Here is a 20,748-nt window from a genome sequence, read left to right as displayed (position 1 = left end):
TGAAAATAAGGCTAATCCTATTATTGTTCTTAACAATTTTCCAAGTAGCTTCTTCTCAGAGTGCCCTTGCTTGTATAGTCTGTCTTTTAAAAATAGATTATTGGAAAATTATACGTGTGTGTGCACTGTCTCTACTCACAGCCATTAGCACTGTCCTACTGCCGCTGCCGTGTAACCTTGTGCCTGAAAGGAAGTGCATCCACCTACACGGCCGCTTAGTATTTTTCTTGCAATTCGGGGATGGGTAAATCTTTTAAATGTACCGGTTTAGACCATGAAACATTTCAGAGGCCGTCACTTGACAAGTTACGGTTAAATAATACTCTTTTGAAGATAAGCCCTATTATGCATTTGTATAAATCTGAGAAGGTAACTCAAGCGATCCTGTTTTGTGTTGTAAATGTGCCCGGTGTGTGTTTCAGTAATGATTTAGGAAAACCATCTTTTCCTTTTCTGCCTCCACTGAAGAGCCTTCTGTTGAATAGGGGTCCTATGCCACGTCAGGATCTTTCTCTTTATAACTGTGATAAACACTCAGTGCCATCCCTGACATTCTCCCTGTCGTCCCTGACTTTCCTGATGCAGCGTGTGTGCTAAATGGCTTCTCAAGTGGCCCATCTCCCCCGCTATGGTGGTTGTCTGCCCAAGGCTTTAGGATCCAAAGTGCAGTCCTGAAACAGAGAAAAGGGAACTTCCTGACGGGCCATTAAGCTCAGACCTGGGTTCTTCCATTGGGGGGACGGTCTTACAGTAAAAAGAACACACAGTTTGGGTTCAGGGGCCTTCAGATCCAGCTGGAGCTCTGCCAGTACTCCCTCAGCTTTGCCATCTCTTACCCTTCGTGCCTCTCAGACGCTTCATCAAAAGAGGAAAAATATACTAATAACTACCCCACGGGGCTTTTGTGCCAAGCCATCAGGAAAATACAAATCATCAGGAGGATATAATGTTCACCACAACTCTCCGTCTGATAATGGCTGTTGAAACAGAGAAATCACGATGAACCAACAGGCAACCCATTTTATCAGACCAGAAGGCACCCAGGGTCAAAGTCCCACGGACAGCTTTTCCAACAACTGCCCAGTTCTTCCCAGCTGCTGCTGGATCATTGATCTTGGCGTCCTGGCAAACACGGGGAGATTTCAGACAGCTGGAAAACGTCTTCCAGTCTGAATCCAAACACCAGGAAGACACAGGGCAATTTCTCTGGCTGCCACGACAATATTCTCTATGTCACGACTGTGAGTTGTTGCTATCAGGCCCCGCAGGTTGCCGTGGCCTCACCTGGCATTTCCGACAGATGGCAATTTTAGCACATTCAAGACCCCGTCCGAGCACATTTTTCTGAGTCTGGTATTGAAGTAGGAGGGGACCCGCGTCGGGGGAAAGGACCGATGGAGATAAAACAGGGAGGAGGAGAGGATGCAAAAGAAACCAGCGGGGATGAGAAAAGAAGAAACGGGCAAAACCAAGTCAAGTAACATCGTCTCACTCCTGGGGACCGCCTACTGAAGACAGGTGAACCGAAGGAGGTCTCCCTGCTCGGGGCGGTCACGTGGTGTGGGAATGCGCCGCAAGGCCTTCTGCGAGGCTCTGCGCCACTGGGACTGGCATCTCTGCTCAGCATTCCTATTTTTCTTTCGGACTTGGATATGGACATCCAAGTTTCCTTTCCTACATAAACGGCATTTGTTTGGCGAAAGCCAACCTTGACCGTGGAATCTACAATCATCCTCCGATATGCCTACTTTTTTTTCTCTCCCCCAGCCTGACACCTCACCATCCAGGTGATGCCCATCATCTCTAGAATCTCTCACAAGTAAGGCCTTTACCATGAGTCACTGGATTTCTGAGAAACCGTCACCATGTAGTTTTGCATGGCAATGATTTTCTGGAAACCAAAACAAGGTGACTTTAGAGCTAGGAAGGTGTTGCATCACTGAATCTCCTACAGTGATACACAGAGAAAGGCACTCAGTAGATGTTGAATGAATTAATTTAAAAGCTCATTTAGGATAGCCCCTTCTTATACAAGCAGTTAAATGATTTGTCCAACGTCACAAGGATGGTTTGTGACAGAACTTGGAGCAAAATCCAGGACATACAGCTTTCAGTTTGGTATCTGTTTCCACTAACTCTGATGTTACAAAAAGGTAGATAGATAATAACATAAACCAATCCTTGAGTCTTTAAATTGTATAACATGAAATAAGCAAAAGGGTAACCTTGCCTGATCTAAAAGTATTGTTCAGATCAATGAAATTAAAAACAAAGATCACAGAGGCAGTGGTTATTTTTCTCTTAACTGAAGTAGCATTTAACATAAGAACAATAACACTAACGAAAGGAAATGACTTCAACTATAAATATGAATCCTCTGCTTTGAGTTTTGAGCCTTGGAAAATAAAATTCAATGTTGCTAATTGTTTTAAAACATAAAACCGTTTATGACGTTTGTCAGGTTTGATAGTTTTATCCTTCAGTCTCTGTACTGAAATACAGACTTAAACCTATAGAGATATTCAAAATCATTCATTTCATCTCCTCCACCAATGCATAAACAGCCAACATTTCCTCTATCCCAACTTAATTTGAACATACATATTGTCAAGTTTCATTATTGTTCAAGACCTGAAATAGATAACAGCTGCAGTTTTTAAAATGCTAAGAAACTGAAAAATTAAAACAAAAAAAACAGTTCAACCCGTAACAAACAACATAATTTAAAGTATATCCTAAGTCTTTAAACATTTATTCTTCGAATTCTCCCTTTTCAGTTGTACTTATAGACACAGCTAGAGCTGCTCTCACACAAGAAACACCATACACCAGAGACTGTAATGGATTTGATCAGGTTTTCTTCTGTTAACCACTAGCACACACACCAGAGAACTGATCATCAGATGACTGGCATTATCTATATATCGGGTTAGTATTTATGGTTTGCCTGTGACCCTCATAGGTGGTTATATGATTTGGTGCATCATCTCCAGGGAGGAAAAGACATACACAATCACACATCTGCAGCAGAGGCGACAAATGGCTGGCGACATGACATTTTAAAATCTCCACTGTCTAAAAATATCTGTTTACACTGAATCAGCTCCAGACCAAATCCAAAACTAGCTTAGCTCACTTAGCTGCCATCTTCTGTGTTGCTTTATAAGAATCCAAAATGAGGACATGATACGTTCCAGTGCCCAAGGCCAGATAACATCTCCAGCTCCAAATACCAGCACAAAGACATCTTAGAAACTTTGAAGTCCGTCACAATATAGATGACATTTTAGCAGCCAAAAGAGCAAGGCAAGGAAAGAACACAACTTTCTGAAGTCTACTGTGGGAAGTGGTAAGGACATTTCCCGTCCAGTACTCACCATATGGATGGCGCTTCTGTCCCGCTGATCTCTAAGAAGTCGTATCCTTCTTCGAGCTGAAAGTCAGTGAAGACTAAAGCAATGGTGTCCCCGGGTTCTGCGAGGATGGTCCACGTGCAGTCGGCGTTGTTCTCGTACTCTGAAGGGAAGTAGGGGCTGGAGATGCTGCTGCTTGTGCCCCGTAGGGTCCCGCCACAGGCCCCCTCAGCTGCAAAGGACAGAAGCAAAGGAAGCGTACTGAAAATGGTCTCATACACAAGCACCTCCACAGAGTGTCACTCTCCATCAGTGACGCATGTTTTCTGAACCCCGAATAGCGACACGCAATCTGACAAAGGGTTTCTCCTGGTTTGTTTAGTTCTACAGAAAGACTTAAAAAGTCTACCCATTACATCGCATTGTTAACTGAACTGCCACTATAGAAAGACGTGAAATTGTGTCTTTTCTAAAATCTGGAACGTGCAGTTACTATACACCTGACGTTCACAGACAGCTTAACCGTATTTTCAAAGGTTTTCTCTGCATCTTGGAAGACGGAAATAAGTCGGCGACACTGTGAGTCTTAACAGTATGTGGCCATCATTTCTTCATTTTTTGAGAGCTGGCTTGAAAATACAGCGATCTTAAAAGAAGCAGTTGCCCTAATCTTTATGTCCTGTAGAGTTTGGAATGTGCACTTGGTTTTGAATTTCAGATAAGTTCTTGAATAATATGATAACAGAGACACATCAACTCATAAAAAAGTTCTGAGTAGGAAATAGTTGCGTGAAAACTTAAAATGGATTATCTTGGAAAAGTGACAAGGAAAAGGTCAGTAAGATAAAATACATTTAGGATACAAATTAGCATTGGAATAAATATTGTTTTGAAGAGAAATGGATCCTGTAACTTTTTCCACAGAGTAAAAAATAGATGGTATTCAATTTATATAATCATCTATTACAAAACGTTATGTACGTAGTAAACTGTATGTATAGGGTAGATAAATATTTGTGAAATGACATGATTTAACACAAGTCTGTAAATACTGTCCCTCCCTTCCTTCTTTACTATCAGATAATCCTAGCAAACAGTATACACTTGGCCCTCTATATCTGCAGATTCAGCATCCATAGATTCTACCAACAGATGAAGAATATACAAAAAAATTCCTAGAAAGTTCCAAACAGCAAAACTTAAGTTTGCTGCATGCCCACAACTATTTACATAGTATTTTCATTGTATTAGGTATTATAAGTATTCTAGAAGTCATTTAAAGTATACAAGAGGATGTGTGCAGGTTATACGCAAATATGATGCCATTTTATGTAAGGGACTTGAGCATCCAAAGATTTTGTTATCTGCAGTGGAACCTGGAAGCAATCTCCTGTGGATACCAAGGGACAATTGTATTTAACAATTAGGGACATCAGCGCTACAATTAGAGTGATAGACAAAGTCAGCCTGTTACCAAGATGGGAAATTTGCCTTTGGCAGCTTGTGGGACTAGACAGACGAGATCACTTGGAACAGATATTTACATTGACTACTGAATAAAAAACTGTGTATATAAGCATATCACACTTATATATAAAAAGTTAATACACACACACACACACACACATATAAACTTAAAAGTTTTCAAATCCAATGCTGTGGTTGGGTGATTAAAATGAAATATATTAAATCTGACAGCGAAGACTGCATAAGTGGTTTGTAATTCAGCTGGCGAGCAAACAGCTCTCCTTCCCAAGTGTTAGAGGAGAACCACTCATATCAAATTATTCTGGATTTCTGAAACTGTAACCTATGCACTGAAGCATTATTTATGATTTAGAAGACCTTGAAACAGGTATATTTGTGTGCATAATACACTCTAACCATAAAATAAGAGTGAAGAGGATAAGAAGCATACTGGGTTCTTGGGGAAAATATCTTGGTGACCTTGACCGAACAGAGGTGACGCTAAACCTATCTGACAAGAGTATGTATGCACAGGTACCAGACATCAACCACGGACCTCGGCTGTAGCTCTAGGGCAGGGCCCTGGAGTTCCTCCCCTGCAGCCTTTCTCCCTCTGGTCGCTCAACTGTCGGAAGATCTGAGGACCTGTAGGAGGTGTCTACTGAGCTGGGGTGACATCGTGTTTCCAGGGGCTCCAGGAAGTGGCTATATATTACCTGGTATAGGAATATTTTATCAGCTGACAGAGCTGTGCTGGTATCTGCAAGCTGATATCAGCCGTGATCTCTCAGCAACACATCTACCTTCTGTTTAAAAGGGTGGTTGAACTGGATTAACTTCCAGTGTCACTTCCTTTGATCCAATGACTCTAAGAGTTTAGACACTAAGTATCCAGATTTTCCTAGGACTTCAGGTGAGGGCTTGAGCAGGTCATGGAGGACCACGCTTGAACGGCCTAGCGAGCGAGTTCTGTACTCACTAACTCCAGAGGAGCCTGGGGTGCCCATCACAGGCGCAGCCAAGTGGTGCGATTTTATGGTTGCTCTGTTGGGACTAGGAGTAGATTGTATGAGGAAGACAAAAAGAATAGAAAATGAAACTGAAGAGAAAGAAAATTAAAAAGTTGGCAGAGAACAAAAACTATAATTCTTCCAAGGCTGCAACCACCATTGTGTTTTCTCTGGTAGATATTTTAATGACCACAGAACATTTTTAAATGAGTTACAGTTAGAATTATGTCAGGCTAAACAGATGCAGGATGTATTATAATTCTTAATGCAGCATTTCAAATAAAATATTACAGAACACTATCAGGTGGTCTGATGATATCTTCTTTGATAATTAAGCACATAAAACAAAACAAAACTAATTCATACCACTCATTGGATAATACACTTAATAAAAAACTGTACAGAGTGAGGTAACATGTGTATGTGTGTTTGAATATGTCTGTGTGTGTTTGACAGCAACTGCAATGGTGCTTCACATGTTTTTCCAACAAAACATTTTAACAGGTTTAGCTTCTTCCCCAGTTTTGTAAGATAATTTGTTTTCTAAACTATAACATTTTACACGTCTAAAATGTAATAGCATGTGAGGAAGGGTAATATAAGCCCCGTTTGAGACTGGGAAATACACTCAGGAATAACCCAGAAACAGTGAGGGATGGAATGTGGTGAATAAATTCTCCGCCTTCTCTCCCCTTGGTGGGGAAATTTTAAACTGTAACTTACATGGAGTATCAGATAAGCCCCAGAGAGATTTAGTACCAATTACCACAAGACTAACCCTATTAAAACACACCTCAATGGCATTCTTCACTTTCCTGCCTTACTTCCTCACTAGTTCACTTTGCTGCCTGAATCACCTCCCAAATACATTAGCTGCACTAAGTCTGGATCTCAGAGTCTACTCTCGTGGGACTGAGGCTAGGATAATAGAGGTGTCATGGGTACTTGATAGGACCACAGGGAGCCCAGATATTTGGTTAAACATTATTCGAGTGTGTCTGTGAGGGTGAAGACCTGAATAGAACAAAAAGGTGGATTAAGAGAGAATTCAGTCTCTTGGATTGACTGCCTTCATACATGGGCTCGGACTGGAACTTACACCCCTGTCTCCCCGGGATGCAGCTTGCTGACTGCAAGTGTTAAGACTCAGCCTCCAAATCCAGTGAGCCCAGTCCTTTAATAAATCTCTTTATATTTCTCAAAATCTCCAAAAAAAAAACCTCTCAAAATCATGTATGATAGTTTACTTACTTTTGTATCTCACCATATATTATTTTTGAAGTGCCCAATAAAAAATACTGACGATAACTGAACTTTACTAGAGCAACTGCTGGTATCTCGATGGACCCGAGGATGAAGCTGACACTTCTACGACCTTAGCCTTGGGCTAAGGCCATGGGTTACGTCAGCTGGTCTTTACAGCATTATGCAATAGACTCTACTGTGGTTCAATATGTGTTTACTGATTTTGCTTTTGTTGTCATTTGTAATAGTAAGACTAGTGTAGCAGCAATAGTAGTAGTGACAGTTCAGAGTTCAGAGATAAAAATCTCTCAATCTAAAGGCCCCAAGGAACGTAGAGACACAGTATCATATATCCCTGTCCTAATTTTTAACGACATCACCAATTTCCAAGGCAAAATTAGGAAAATCTGAGATATCCACAATCATAAAATATTCACTCATATCTCTTTTTCAGTTATCTACTCGGGAAATGTACATGAAGGAAGACCCTGCATTTTCTAGGAGGTACCTACACCTCATTATTACAGGTGTCTCCTATAATAAAGAGCAGCAAGGAGAAAGCAAATTCCTTTTTAAAGTTATTATAAAGAGATAACACTGAGATCGTGCTTCTCAACCTCTCCACCACTGACATTTGGGGCCAAATAATTTTTTGTTCTGAGAGGCTGTCCTTTGCATTGTAGAAGGTTTAGCAGAATCCTACCCTGTACCCACTAATTGCCAAGATTATCGCCCCCATTGTGACAGCCAAAAATGTCTCCAGACATTGCCAACTGTTCTGTGGGGACAGAATTGCCCCTCATTAAGAACCAATTATTTAGATGAATTTAATTAGTGCTTTTCCCAGTTCTTTTCACTGGTATTATATAGATCCTTCTAAACAAGAGGAATTAAAACCATATTAAAATACTGTGTAGTATTCTTTCTTTAAGCCGAGATAAATCATTGATTAGATATTTGACCTATTTAAACTTATTAAAACATAGGAAGACTATAAATATTTCCCCTTAGATAATATGTTTATTTAAAGTAATTTAAAAGAATTCGAGTTGCTGCAATAGTATTTGAAAATACTCTCATTTTGGTACACTTTACACAGTTTTTTGATAAAGAAATTAATTAGGAAATAGCTATTAAATGTTCCAAACTGAAATATGTTAACTCTTTAGAAAAACCGAAAAATCAGTATAGATATAATAAATTTAATGTTGTTTTTATTTAACATATCTCTAACACTAGGATTAGTATTTTGATGGAAAATATGTGTGTGACAAATGTAATTTAAATTATTTTATATGACAAATTATATTTTTAAATACATAAGTTTATAATTTCTGAGATATGCTTTCACAAGGCAGGCCTCACTGGTTATAAATCAGTAACATTGCAAAAACATAGTAACTAAACAATTTAACACTTTTTCTCTAATTATTCATAAATAAAATACTAAAAACAAATGCTTTACTTGAAAATTAGATAAAGAGGTCTCAAAACTAGAGATCGTTAGCTAGATTTATATATATATATATATATCTAACATATATATTTTACATAATGGCCACAGACCTTTGGAATCATCTCTTAATTCTGTTTACACACACACACACATACACTTACAAGCACACACACAATAGTACTGAAAACTAAACGATCTTCTTACTTTCATCTTTTCTCTGGAATTTGTTTCACTCAAATTAACCAGACTGATCCTTTTAAAATTTAACCTGAATCTTAAAAATTTCCACTCAAAACTGGTAAACTTTCCGTATCCCCACTTGGAATAAAATCAAACCCGACCAGGACCTGAGAAGCCCTAGGTGATCTGACCCAATGCCCCCATCTCACGCCCACTTTGGCTGGCCTCTGTCCACCCCACCTCTCCTGATCCCTCTCTAACCACAGCCTGCTAGGACCACAGCCAAGTGTGTCCCTGCCCCAGGGCCTCTGCACTCACTGTCCTGCCTTCCGGTCTGTTCATTAGTCCCCTTCCTGGGTCCACCTTCTCTGACCTCTGTGTATGAACTGGCATCTACTTTGGACCACTCCCTGTCTCCTCATCCTGCTCTGTAACTTCTTAGCACTTTGCTAAGGGCAAAGCATTGAACCATAAGCTTTGTGAGCTTGCCTTTGCACAGGTCTGCTATTCCTAGCAGGCAGCCTGGAACTCAGTAAAGTTTCTTTCTTTCCGCCCCCACCCCCCACCCCCGGCTTCATTGTGTGAATGACTCAGCATTTCCTGTACATATACCAGTTACCTGGAGCCTATACTCAGTCACCTTCAGTAGGAAAAATGGGACTACAGTAATATATATTTCTGGGCCTAAGCATGGCATCAAACTATATCATTTCTAAGAGTAGAAACAGAAAAGTAAGTTAATTTATTTATAGAAATAGGAGGCATTTTCAAGCATGAAGTTGAAAAAAATAATACTCTACTAAAAACAACAGCAAGCCTCTAAGGAGAGAGGTATTTCAGACAAAAATTCATTGCCAAGAAGAAAGTTTCATCATGGTAGCAGACCAGGAGGGGTTTAGTTGACTGCTTGTTTTGCTTTGTTTGTTTTCATCAAGTACCTAAGCCACAAGTCCAGAAATATTATTTTTATTCTCAGCAGAGCAGTGGGGAAATTTCAAGAAGAATTAAAGCCAAGGCAGGCAGAGAAAGCAAAATAATCAAAGCAAAACATTAAGAAAGGGAGATTATGAACAATCTTCCCGGAAACTGAAGAATTATTTCGAGCTCCGTAAACATCTGATGTAAACTTAAAAACCACATATAAAAAGTAAAATGTATTAAAAAAAAATAAGTAACCATTAAAATAAACTAAATAATTCTGGCCAATATTTAAATAATATAGTTATATGAACATAATGTAAGCTTCTTTTATCCCTGGATGTTCACAGCAGTACAAATGTATCAAAAATTTTACTTTAACATTAATTTTGCTATATCCAGAGGAATTTTTTGTCTGGAAGCTGAAAAATTGGGGGGATCTAATTAAGTAAATGCTATTTAGAATTCCATCATCTCCCCCCCACACACCTTTTTTTACACATTATGCAGAAAGAAAATGAAGATAGGTTCGAAACTGCCAGGTAAATGCTTGACTGCAAAAATTAGCACACAAAATACTTCTTAATAAAATAATGCAAATATATTGAGTCACTTCACTCTGTATTTTAAAAATTGTGCTCCTAGGACATCCACATGTAGGACTCACAGGTTCCAAGTAGCAAATAAAGTCAAGTGGTTGGGCTTTGTTCCCACACCAAATGTCTATCAGAGCAATTATTTCTTTAAATCCGTGTCCTATATTGAATTTTCACAAAATCTTGCATTTGGAAAAAAAAAACATTCTATAGCTTAAAGAAGTTTGAATGCCATCAAGTTAATCCAAGAAGCAGATAAGGTTTTTAATAAAAGATGTGTTTGAACCTACTGATTTCTGTAAGTGGGCAAAATAATTCTAACTGTAAGCAGAAATCAGAGTGCACTATTTCCCCTAAGGAATTTCAAAACTTTTCAAAATTTTCATCCTAAACTGTAAAATTATTATAAGCGTTGCCTGGGTATAAATGCTGCTAGGAATGTATCTTAAGGGCATGATTCAAAATACAGAATAAAACATTATTTAGAGACATACTTTGCCATATTTATCATAAAGAAAAATTGAAACCAACTAAATGTTTAACAACAGATAAATCATTAAATAAAGTATGTTGCACCCAAACCAAACCATGCAGTGTTTACCGAGCATCTGTAACATTGCTTCAACAAATTCCTGACCTAGAATATTGAATTTATAAAATGCAGGGTATACAATGGGTTGTATAGTTTCTTCTCAATTTTAAAAATTATATGAAAAACATCCAGGAAAGAAAAAAGAAATGCACACACATTTATAATGTTCAATGTCTAATACTAGGCAATATTCTCTAATATACCTTCCCTAGGGCTGTGTAGAATATTGGTACCTACAAGTCAGACTGTCTGGGTTTGAATCCAGGTTTTCCCACTTTTGTGTCACAAGTTCTCTTCTCTGGGCCTCAGTTTGGTTATTTATAAATGAAGATAATAATGGCATCTATTCACAGCGTGGTTGTGAAGGTTAAATAGATCAACAGCTGTAAAGTGCTCAGAACAATATGCAGGCAAATACTAACGACTCAGTAAAAACAGCTATTATTCTTTTCTCCAATTTGGCATGCAGTGATCACTCAATGATAGTTTAATTATTCTGACCATTTTATCACTGCTTTGAGTAAAACTGCCCTTCCAAGTCTACACACTGCTTTCACCAGGAGTTGAGCAGCTGCTTCAGAAGGAGGAGAGGGTCACACAGAGCCCAGTAATCAGGAGGCAGCCTTCTTCCCCAGGTTTCCACTCCTCCAGGGGCTGGAATGAAAGGGGGCCCAGATCTTCTGCTACTGTTCTTGTAGCCTCAGCACCACCTATGTTACGCCTGAGACCATCAGGAGGTTAACCTCTTACATCCTTCATCCTTAGGTACTGAAGACACTGGAAGAAACGCTGGTCTCCTAGGTCACCTCTCATCCCCTCAGACCCTCATTCGCTCAAAGATGTACAAAGCTCACGTGTCTGACCCCTACCTCTCCCAAACTCTTAAAACCCTTCTGCTAGGTCCTCTGAAACTCAAGGTCAACTATCAGCAAAACTTCCTGCGTCTCAGCCACTTCTGAGGTATCCCCTCACTTCTTTCTCATGGAAGCCGGCTGTCTTCTGAGAATGTTGCATCATGAAATCCTCCCCAAGGTCAATGTTCAGCATCCATAGCCCAAGCGCCACTGTCTCTAGAGCTGGACTACATGCCCACCAACACGCATCTCATTACGACTTCTGGACTACTTTTGTTCTTTCCCCAGCGTGGAGTCTCTCGGCCTCAGAATCCAATACCTTCTTCCCTGGAGTCATCTACAACATCCCTTGGGCAGCCCCATTAGTCCTTGCAGATTTTTACTTCTGGCTCACTATCAGTTTCTCCAGCTCTACATTTGTCTTGATTCTTGCTGATTTCGATATCGACTTAGATCATCTTCTGAATATTGGCCTTTCAGTTCATTCGGCCCCTCTTCCAGAAACCTAACCCCCCCCAAAAAACAAAACAAAACAAAAAAAACCTAACCCCACACAGTCATTCATTCCCACCATCACCCTTCATCTTCTCAATACCAATAAACGATCACTTTCCAGAGCTGCAATGTGGGGTGTCCCATTCTCAGACCTCCACTTTCTATATTTCCAGGTCACTGCCTCAAATACCTTAACTTCAATAATTCTTTGACACCGATAGACCTACAGTTCCCTGATCTTGACATTTTTTCACTTCCTTCCCCTCAGGCCCCTCATGTCCCCATTCCTCCCCTTGCCATCCTCAGATTTCATGGCCATCATTTCAGTCACTCCCTTGTGTCTGCCATAACTCCACTGTCAACACCTTAGACTCAAATCAGGGCAAATCCACATTTTCTCCCATGGTAAACATGGCTGGAGAAAAACCCAAAACAAAAATACATTGATGGGTCTAACTTTAAATTAAGGACCACATCCAAGTTGGCTTTCAATGATGACATTCCTACTCTGTTCCCTTCATCCACTCAGTCCTCTTTCGGGGGGAATGACCATTTTGTACCCTCTTCCTCATCCACCTGCCAGCATATCCTACCACATCCTTAATACTACATGGTGATTTTGTTTCCTATTTCCCTAAGAAAATAGAAGCAATCAAAAGAGAAATTTTACAATCTATTGACACCATATTTGATCACCTATCTGCTTTTCTGCTCATAAAATTTCCTTCCTATATGAATGGTAAACGTTCTTAACCTAGGGTTAATTCCGTTTGTGCTCTTGCTTTCACCCCTGAACAAGTTTCTAAGCCAAACCTCCCAACAAATGATCATTTACCCTTTTTACTGGAGAACTGCTCTCAGCATACAAACATGTTATAATTTTCCCCATTCAAAAACTTTTTTAAAAAGCAACTATCTTTTGATTCCACGTCTATTTTCCAGACTCCATATTGACCTTTAATTTTATTTATAAAAATCCCTTTCCCAGAAACACATCTCAAGAAATGTACATAATTGCAATCTTTAATTTCTTCCCATCCTCTACTGAACCCACTTGAGTCAGGATTTTGTCCTCACTGGTCCACAAGAACTGCTCTTCTCACGTCAGCCACACCAACAAATCCAATGGTCAGTTCTCAGTTCTTATCTTATACAAGCACTCAACAACATCCCACAGGTATCCATCTCCTCCTCCTTGAAGGACTTTTCTCAATATACTTTTTTTTTTTTCTCAATATACTTTTAAAACTTTCTTTTATCTTGAAATAATTGCAAATTCATAAGAAGTTGCAAAAATAGTCCAGGGTGATTCTGTGTACCCGTCTTCCATTTTCCACCAATGATTACATCATACAAAGGTATAGTATAGCAACAAAATAAAAAAAAAAAATGACACTAGTACAATGTGTACATATGCTTTTATTCACTACTACTTTATATACTACACACATGGTTGCCTCTAATCTTACTGACCATTTCTTCTCAATCTCCTCATTATTTTGATTCCATCTCCCAGTCCTTGGTGTAGTGCCCAGGATTCAGTATTTGGACCTCTTTTCTTCCTAACTGCATTTACTACCTGGGTGATCTCATCTAGTTTCAGTTATGTGGATGTAAATATGGTAAATATGTTGACAGTTCTCAAATTTGTAGTTCAATTTCAGATCTCTCTTGAATTTCAGTTTTTTGTATCCACCTGCCAACTTGGCATATCCATATGGATGTCTAAATAGCATTCCAGACTTACTAACCCCCAAATCATATTCTTGACCTTTCCTTTTCCAAATCTGAAATTCCCTAGCTTTCTCAGTTTCAGTAAATAGGAACCCCATTCTTCCAGTGGCTTAGATAAAAATGGTGTCATCTATGACTCTCCTATTTCTCTCATATCCTGTAACCACTGCGTCATAAAATTCTACTGGCTTTGTCTTTAAACTGTATTCTTTTTTGTTTGTTTGTTTGTTTTGTTTTTATAGCAGCTTTATTCATAATTGCTAAAACTTGGAAGCAACCAAGATGTCCTTCAATAGATTAACGGATAAACAAACTCTGTTGCATTAATATAATGGGATATTCAGAAAACTAAGGAATTGAACTACCAAACTACAAAAAGACACGGAATAACCTTAAATGCATATTGCGAAGAGAAAGAAGCCAATCTGAAAAGGCTGCATACTGTATGGCTTCAACTATATGACATTCTGAAAAGGTAAAACTATAGAGACAGTAAAAAGATCAGGGGTTACCAGGGTTTCTGGTGGAGGGAGAGATCAACAGGTGGGACACAGAGGATTTTAAGGGCAGTGAAGCCATTCTACATGATACTGTAATGGCGGATATATGGCATTATGCATTTGTCAAAGTGTATCAATATCATTTCATCAGTTGTAACAAAGGTACCACACTAATGTAAGATATTAAGAATAGGAGAGACTGTGCAGGGGGCAGAGGAATTAGTATATAGGAACGCTCTCTAGTTCCTGCTCAAGTTTTCTGTAATCTTAAAACTGCTCGAAAAAATGAAGTCTATAAGGTTTGTTGTTTTTTTTTTTTAATGCAATGATAAAGAATAAGAATGATAGGATAAAGAATGCCCTGGGTCAGAGGCAGGAGGGAACCTACTATCCAGTAGGTCTTCAGAGAAGTCTCTCTGAAAAGTTGACCCTTCTAAGCTGTATTCTTAACCCAAATGCATTTTGCAGCCTTCCCTGCTCCTACTGTCTCTCAACATGACATCATCCCTCACCTTGAAGACTGCAGGGGCTTCCTAACAGGTTTTCCCACTTTGCCCTTCCCACCATATACTCTTTGCTCAACAGAGCAGCCAGCGTAAGGCTCTTACGTTCAAAATGAGATGATGCCACTTCTCTTGTCAAAACCCTCCAGTGTCTTCCCACGCTGCTCAGAATAGAAGCTAAAGTCTGTATGATGGTCCACGGGGCTCCCAGGATCTTTCAACGCCCATCTTCTCTGACCTTTTCTCCCAGATTCACACACTGTCCGCTCTGCTCCACCATACTGGCTGCTGCGTTATTCTCCACTCACCCTGGGGTCACTCAGGACCAAAACCCTGGCTGTTTCCTTGATCTGGACCATGCTCTTGCCATTCTCATACAGTTTAATCTCTCACCTCTCCGAGGGCTCCAAATAATGCTGGTTTAGCCAAAGGTAGTGGTTTCCCAGGACATGGGGCTTCCGGTGCTAAAACCAGGACAGTCCAGGGCAAACCAAGCAACTGGTCACCACAGCTCAATCAAATGTCACTGTCTTAGTGAGAGAGTCTGTGAACACGTACTACGATTGGATATGTGACATCTTTGTTTTCACTCATTTTTTTTTCGATTTATATGGTCTACCTTTACCCATTAAGATATTCTCATGGCGGTTGGCATTTTTCTTGTTTTGTTCACTTTGTAGCCCCAGCGAAGAACTAAGGTAAGCGAACTACAGCCTGTGGGCTACACACAGCCCAGTATCTGTTACTGTAAATAGAGTTTTACTGGAAACAGCCATGCCTATTTGTTTAGGTAGCGTCTATAGAGACTTTTGCTCTAAAATGACTGACTACAGTAGCGGAAACAGAGACCATATGACTTGAAACACATAAAATATTTGCTATCTGGCCCTTGACAGAAAAAGTCTAGTGACCTGACTGTTAAATGTATCTGACATCTTGTCTCTCCTGGACAAACGTTTCTTGAAAGAACAAATGAACAAACACAAATAGACAGCAAATATATTCTACTGGAAATTTAAAAAAACAACTTTGGGGCATCATTTTAATGCTAGTAAATTCTCAGCAAATTAAAAGGAAATACTAACATCAAAACCAAGAGTAATTGTAGTGAAAATACTTGCGGCATAGAAATTTGTTCAGCAAATATGCAAAGCATAAATAACATTCTGAGAATTCTATCCTTAGGAAATAATCAAACAGAAGAAACAAAAGCAATGTTATATGTACAGAGACACTAATTATAGCATTATGTGTAGAAGCAAACACTGGAAACACTCATTATGTTCAATTATGGGGAGAGAGAGAACTATTACTTTGTATAATATTGAGGATATTGAGAAGAAAATGCTGTCAATTAAAATGTTTATGACTTAATACCAATCTTAAAAATAGAAAACAATGCACTATGCTCTATGACTTTAGTCTCTAAGAGCTTTTCAGAGGATGAATTGGCCTCCTTCGGTCTCCATTTTTGTTCCATTCTAGCTCTTCAATGATAATGATTTCAATAATAATAGCTATTATTGGTATTAAGTATTTCAAGCATTTCATTTAAACTTTACCAGTCCCATGAAATTAAAAGTAGTTTTAATCCAGCTATATAATATATATATAATCCAAACTGAATCATTTTGCTCTGAACTTGAAAGTAACTCAACGTTGTAAATCAACTGTACTTCAATTATTAAAAAAAAAAAAAAAGTAGCATCAATCCAATTCAACAGGTTCAGAACCAGAGGTTTTGCAGACAGCTTGTCGATGATGTCGAGCTAGTTAGTAAGAAAGCAGGACCTTGAATGACCAAGTCCTCGCTATTAAACACTTCCTTCACTGCCTGTCACAATGAATGGCATTTAATTGGACATGTGTTTTTTTGGGCACTAGACAACTTCAGCCCTGCAACCTAATATGGTACTTACATGGAAAAACAAATCATGGAAAAATACTGTAAATTGATCCACAAAATGATTTGTATACAGGCATTTATGACTGTGCTTTAAACCAGTTCCAAGATTGTATTTAATGAGATAATATATATTAAAAAAAAGTGCTTATCAGAAAGCCTTGTATCATAGTGAAATGCAAACCATGTAGACCAGATTTACTATAATAATGTTGACATATGTTTTCGATTTTTTTTTTCAATTTTGGTTAAGACTTAGAGTTGGTTATTACACAGTATGCAAGAAAAGTGCTGAAAGCTAAATTGTCTAAAGCCATTCAAACTTTATTTAGATCTGGGTTTCTTATATGAAGACTACCTCATTCAATCTCACTTTGCAATGCTTGGTCCTGACAAGAAAGATCATCTAAGATTCATTTTACAATGTTACCTCTGTAACATAACTGATAAAAACCCAGCTGTGTTTTAAATATCACAGAATTGATCGGTACCCACAAAAAGCATGACTTCTCTCCCTTCTCCTCCCCTCCAGCTACATGTTCTCCCAGTATTTCTCTTCCCCATCATCACTAGTGGCAGAATGTCTGCAATTAAACACCCTGAGTGACATTTCATAAAGCGCTGGCAAGTGCCATATTGTCATTTCCAGTCACATTATGTAAGGCTTATCAATTAAAGAAATTTGCAGCTTTAGGCAGTTCCAAATGAAACACTGACATCCATTATTTACCATGTTTTATTAAAGGTATTGCTGAGACTGCTCCTGGTACTTTATTTGGTGGCATCTTTGCAGGCTAGCTCTCAGTCATCCTTCCAAGGAAATACAACTGTCCCGAAATGCATAAAATCCGTCAACTCTTTAAAAAAAGCAAAACAGCTGCCATATCCTACACTCTTTAAAACTCTCAAGTAATAGTGACACTGTGTTTTGACACTTGTAGGTGAATATTTATCTTAAATGCTTTTGTTGAGACAGAGAGAAACAAGGTTAGAGTCTGGGTGAGTAAGCAGCTTTAGTCAATGATCATAACGCACTTATGGTTATTTTTCAATGGTTTGCAGATCATGCTTCTCAATAGAACAAAAGGAAAAAAACAAAAACACCTCTCCTTAACCACCCCAAGCAGGAGGCACTAAGTGAGAACGGCCTTTACCACCTACTGTCTCTGCAGCCCTGGACAGGATCCCTCACATCTCAGGGAGTTAGATCCCTCACCTGCAAACTCTCAGTATTAATATTAACCTTGAACACTTTTGGACGCAATAACATAAACGAATGTATGCCAAGTTCATAACACAACACGTGCCGCAGAGATTTGGTCTAAATAAAATGCTTAGCCATGGTATTTCTACTTCCCCCTTGGCTTTCCTTCTTTAGTAATTCATAGCGGCTGAAAAAGATTCTGTTGGTCAAAAATGGAAAATAAGGAGGGAAGAGTTACTGGCCAACCACGTCTCAGGGAGCTTATATCTGGTCTCAAGGGCCTCCTAACACCACTGTGCCTGGAACCAGTACCCTGCAGGTTCACGGAGCCCAGATGCCAGCACCATCCTTCAGGCCTCACCTTTCTGCCCCCAGATGAGAATCCCTGGGAGGACAAATTGGCGGTAGGGAAGGATTTAGGGTTGCGACAGAGAAAGAGGAAAGAGGACCAACTTCATGCAAAGAGAAGCCTTCCCCAGAGAAGGAAGACCATCTGACTTGGGAAAATGGACCCCTGCTTGCCTCCTCTGCTCCAAGATTGACTTACTCTACAAAGAAACAGCTGCAGCAAGTCATATGTTAGCCTTTAAAATAAAACGAGAAAGATCCTACAGCCAAACAGCTCTCTTTGGGCTTAAGGCTCTCTTGAGCTGGGTTTATACATCATGTTTTTCATCTGAAAGCCCTGAGGCTGTTGCTGGTGGTAGCTCCCATCAAGCCCACAGAAAACAGTTTTAGCTGGTGCTTGCTTTGAACCACAGGGTTCTGCAGAAAATACTGAGATTGGCAGTCACTCTTCCCTGCCGGCATCTTACTGCCCTTATATTTCTCTTTTTAGGCTCATAATCTCTGAAGGGCCTGCAGGTCTGCCAGACACCTTCTCCTGCATTGCACAAGGAGCAGGTGGAGAAACGGGAGGATGCTGGAGACCACCAACTTCCATCTCCCCCGGAGAAAACCAAGGCACACGCTTCACCCCCAGAAGCAGGACATCCCCAGACAAGCTGTGTTCTCTCTGCCCCTTCCCAGATTCCTCAGGGCTCAAGCACCAATCCCTCAAGAAGCAAATGTTTGTTTGTCTAATCCAACTTCAAATATTTGTTCCCCAATGAAAATGTAAGTTCCTTCTTTAAAGGAACCTATTTTTTTTTATTCTCACAAATTAAAAGGGAACGAGCAGGGCATTGCAGGGCCCAATGGCATAAGACACCAGGTCCAGATTCCAACTCTCTCATTCACTACTGTGTGACCTCAGAAAAGTCACCTCACATCTCTGTGCCCGAGTCTCTCTGACTGAAAAACAGGATCAATGATAATACAAAACTTGCGGGGTTATTGTGAAAGTTAAACACAAGAATATTTGTAAAGCATGTAAATGATGTCTGACATTTGGTCATTGCTACAGGTTTAACTGTTATTATCATCACATCTTTTTCTTAAAAATCTACAATTTGAGTGACCAAGCTGAAATGTCTATCATTAGATAACAGATGCTCCTCCATGTGTTCCTTATTAAAAATACGTTGAACTTGATTGATTAATCCCTTAAGAAAAAGGTTGATTGATTAGTCCCTTAAGGAAAAGGAATCTAGAAATAATCTCCATCTGACTATTACCAAATCTACACTTTCGATACTGTCATGCTATTTATATGCATATGTGTATCTACACACACGCTGTATATGTGGTTTTAGTCTCCTTATTGCAGTCCAAGTAGTGACACATAAAACACAATGACCTGTCCTGACACGGACTCACCCTTTAGTAGGCACTTAGCTGGCTCTTTGTCTGAGTCTCTATTCATTCGGTTTCTCTTCTTAAATCAGCCTGGTGGGTTTTTTTTTCCCCCAAAGAATTTCAGTAATGCAGAAAAGCCATTTGTTTAAGAGCTACTAGCACTGAGATCCTATAATCTATATGAATTGACTTTCAGATTTTTTGCCATTTGTCTCCAATCACTTAAATCTGAAATCTGAATTTGCTTTCAAAACTGGAGCGGGGAGAAGATAGAAACAGTAATCATAACAGCTAATACATATAGAACTTCACTGTGTCGAGTTCTCTGTTAAGGATTTTATCTGGATTATCTCATTTAATCTTTACAACAGACCTGTGAAATAGGTACTATTACACAGGTAGGAAAATTGAGAACTGAGAGAGAAAATAACACTGCACAGCCCATAAACATCATGCTCTATCACCTGTGCTTTATTCACCTTCTTTATGTGTTAAAGACTTTGCAGGATGTTTTGCATATGTCATTTCACTTAATCCTCATACTAACACTGAGAATATCATCTTTTCAAAACATTTGCTTTTCTATTGACAATACTGTGTAGAAATTGGGTATGTGGTCTCTGTAGCTAGGTTGCCGTATGAACATCTTACCGTAGTAGTTTACAGATGGAAAAGAAGTGTGAGAGAGGAATCCAATGTACTTACAGTAACATAGGTCATAACCGCTAGGTCCCAGAATTGAATCTAGTTTATTTTCGCCCTAGAGTCACTCTTATTTTTATTCTTTTATACATCTGGAGCCACACATGCACAAAGCTGTTTTCAATTCTTTGCCAACTCCACTAGCTAATTAGCCTCTCCTTCAAAGTTTCCCATAATCTTCATTCATTAGATCCCAATATCATTTCTTCCCAAAGTAAGATAGTATCTGAAATGAGATTCCTTTTGAGAAATCTTTTTGGATTACTGGAGAGCTAGGCTCACCGTGATCTTTTGCTTAA

At 39.3% G+C, this 20,748-nt stretch overlaps 1 protein-coding gene across 1 annotated transcript in view; it reads right to left on the bottom strand.

The window, feature by feature from the left end:
• CSMD1 (CUB and Sushi multiple domains 1) overlaps positions 1-20,748 on the bottom strand; it is a 1,821,542-nt gene that overhangs the window by 890,852 nt on the left and 909,942 nt on the right. The window contains exon 5 of the mRNA XM_036838958.1: positions 3,378-3,585. Within this exon, the coding sequence (XP_036694853.1) occupies positions 3,378-3,585 (208 nt within the window). The remainder of the gene's footprint in view (positions 1-3,377; positions 3,586-20,748) is intronic.

The sequence above is a fragment of the Balaenoptera musculus genome, chromosome 21 (assembly GCF_009873245.2).
Source record: "Balaenoptera musculus isolate JJ_BM4_2016_0621 chromosome 21, mBalMus1.pri.v3, whole genome shotgun sequence".
Taxonomy (NCBI): Eukaryota; Metazoa; Chordata; class Mammalia; order Artiodactyla; family Balaenopteridae; genus Balaenoptera; species Balaenoptera musculus.
The sequence above is the reverse complement of the archived record's forward strand: the minus strand, read 5'-3'. Positions and strand labels throughout refer to the sequence as shown.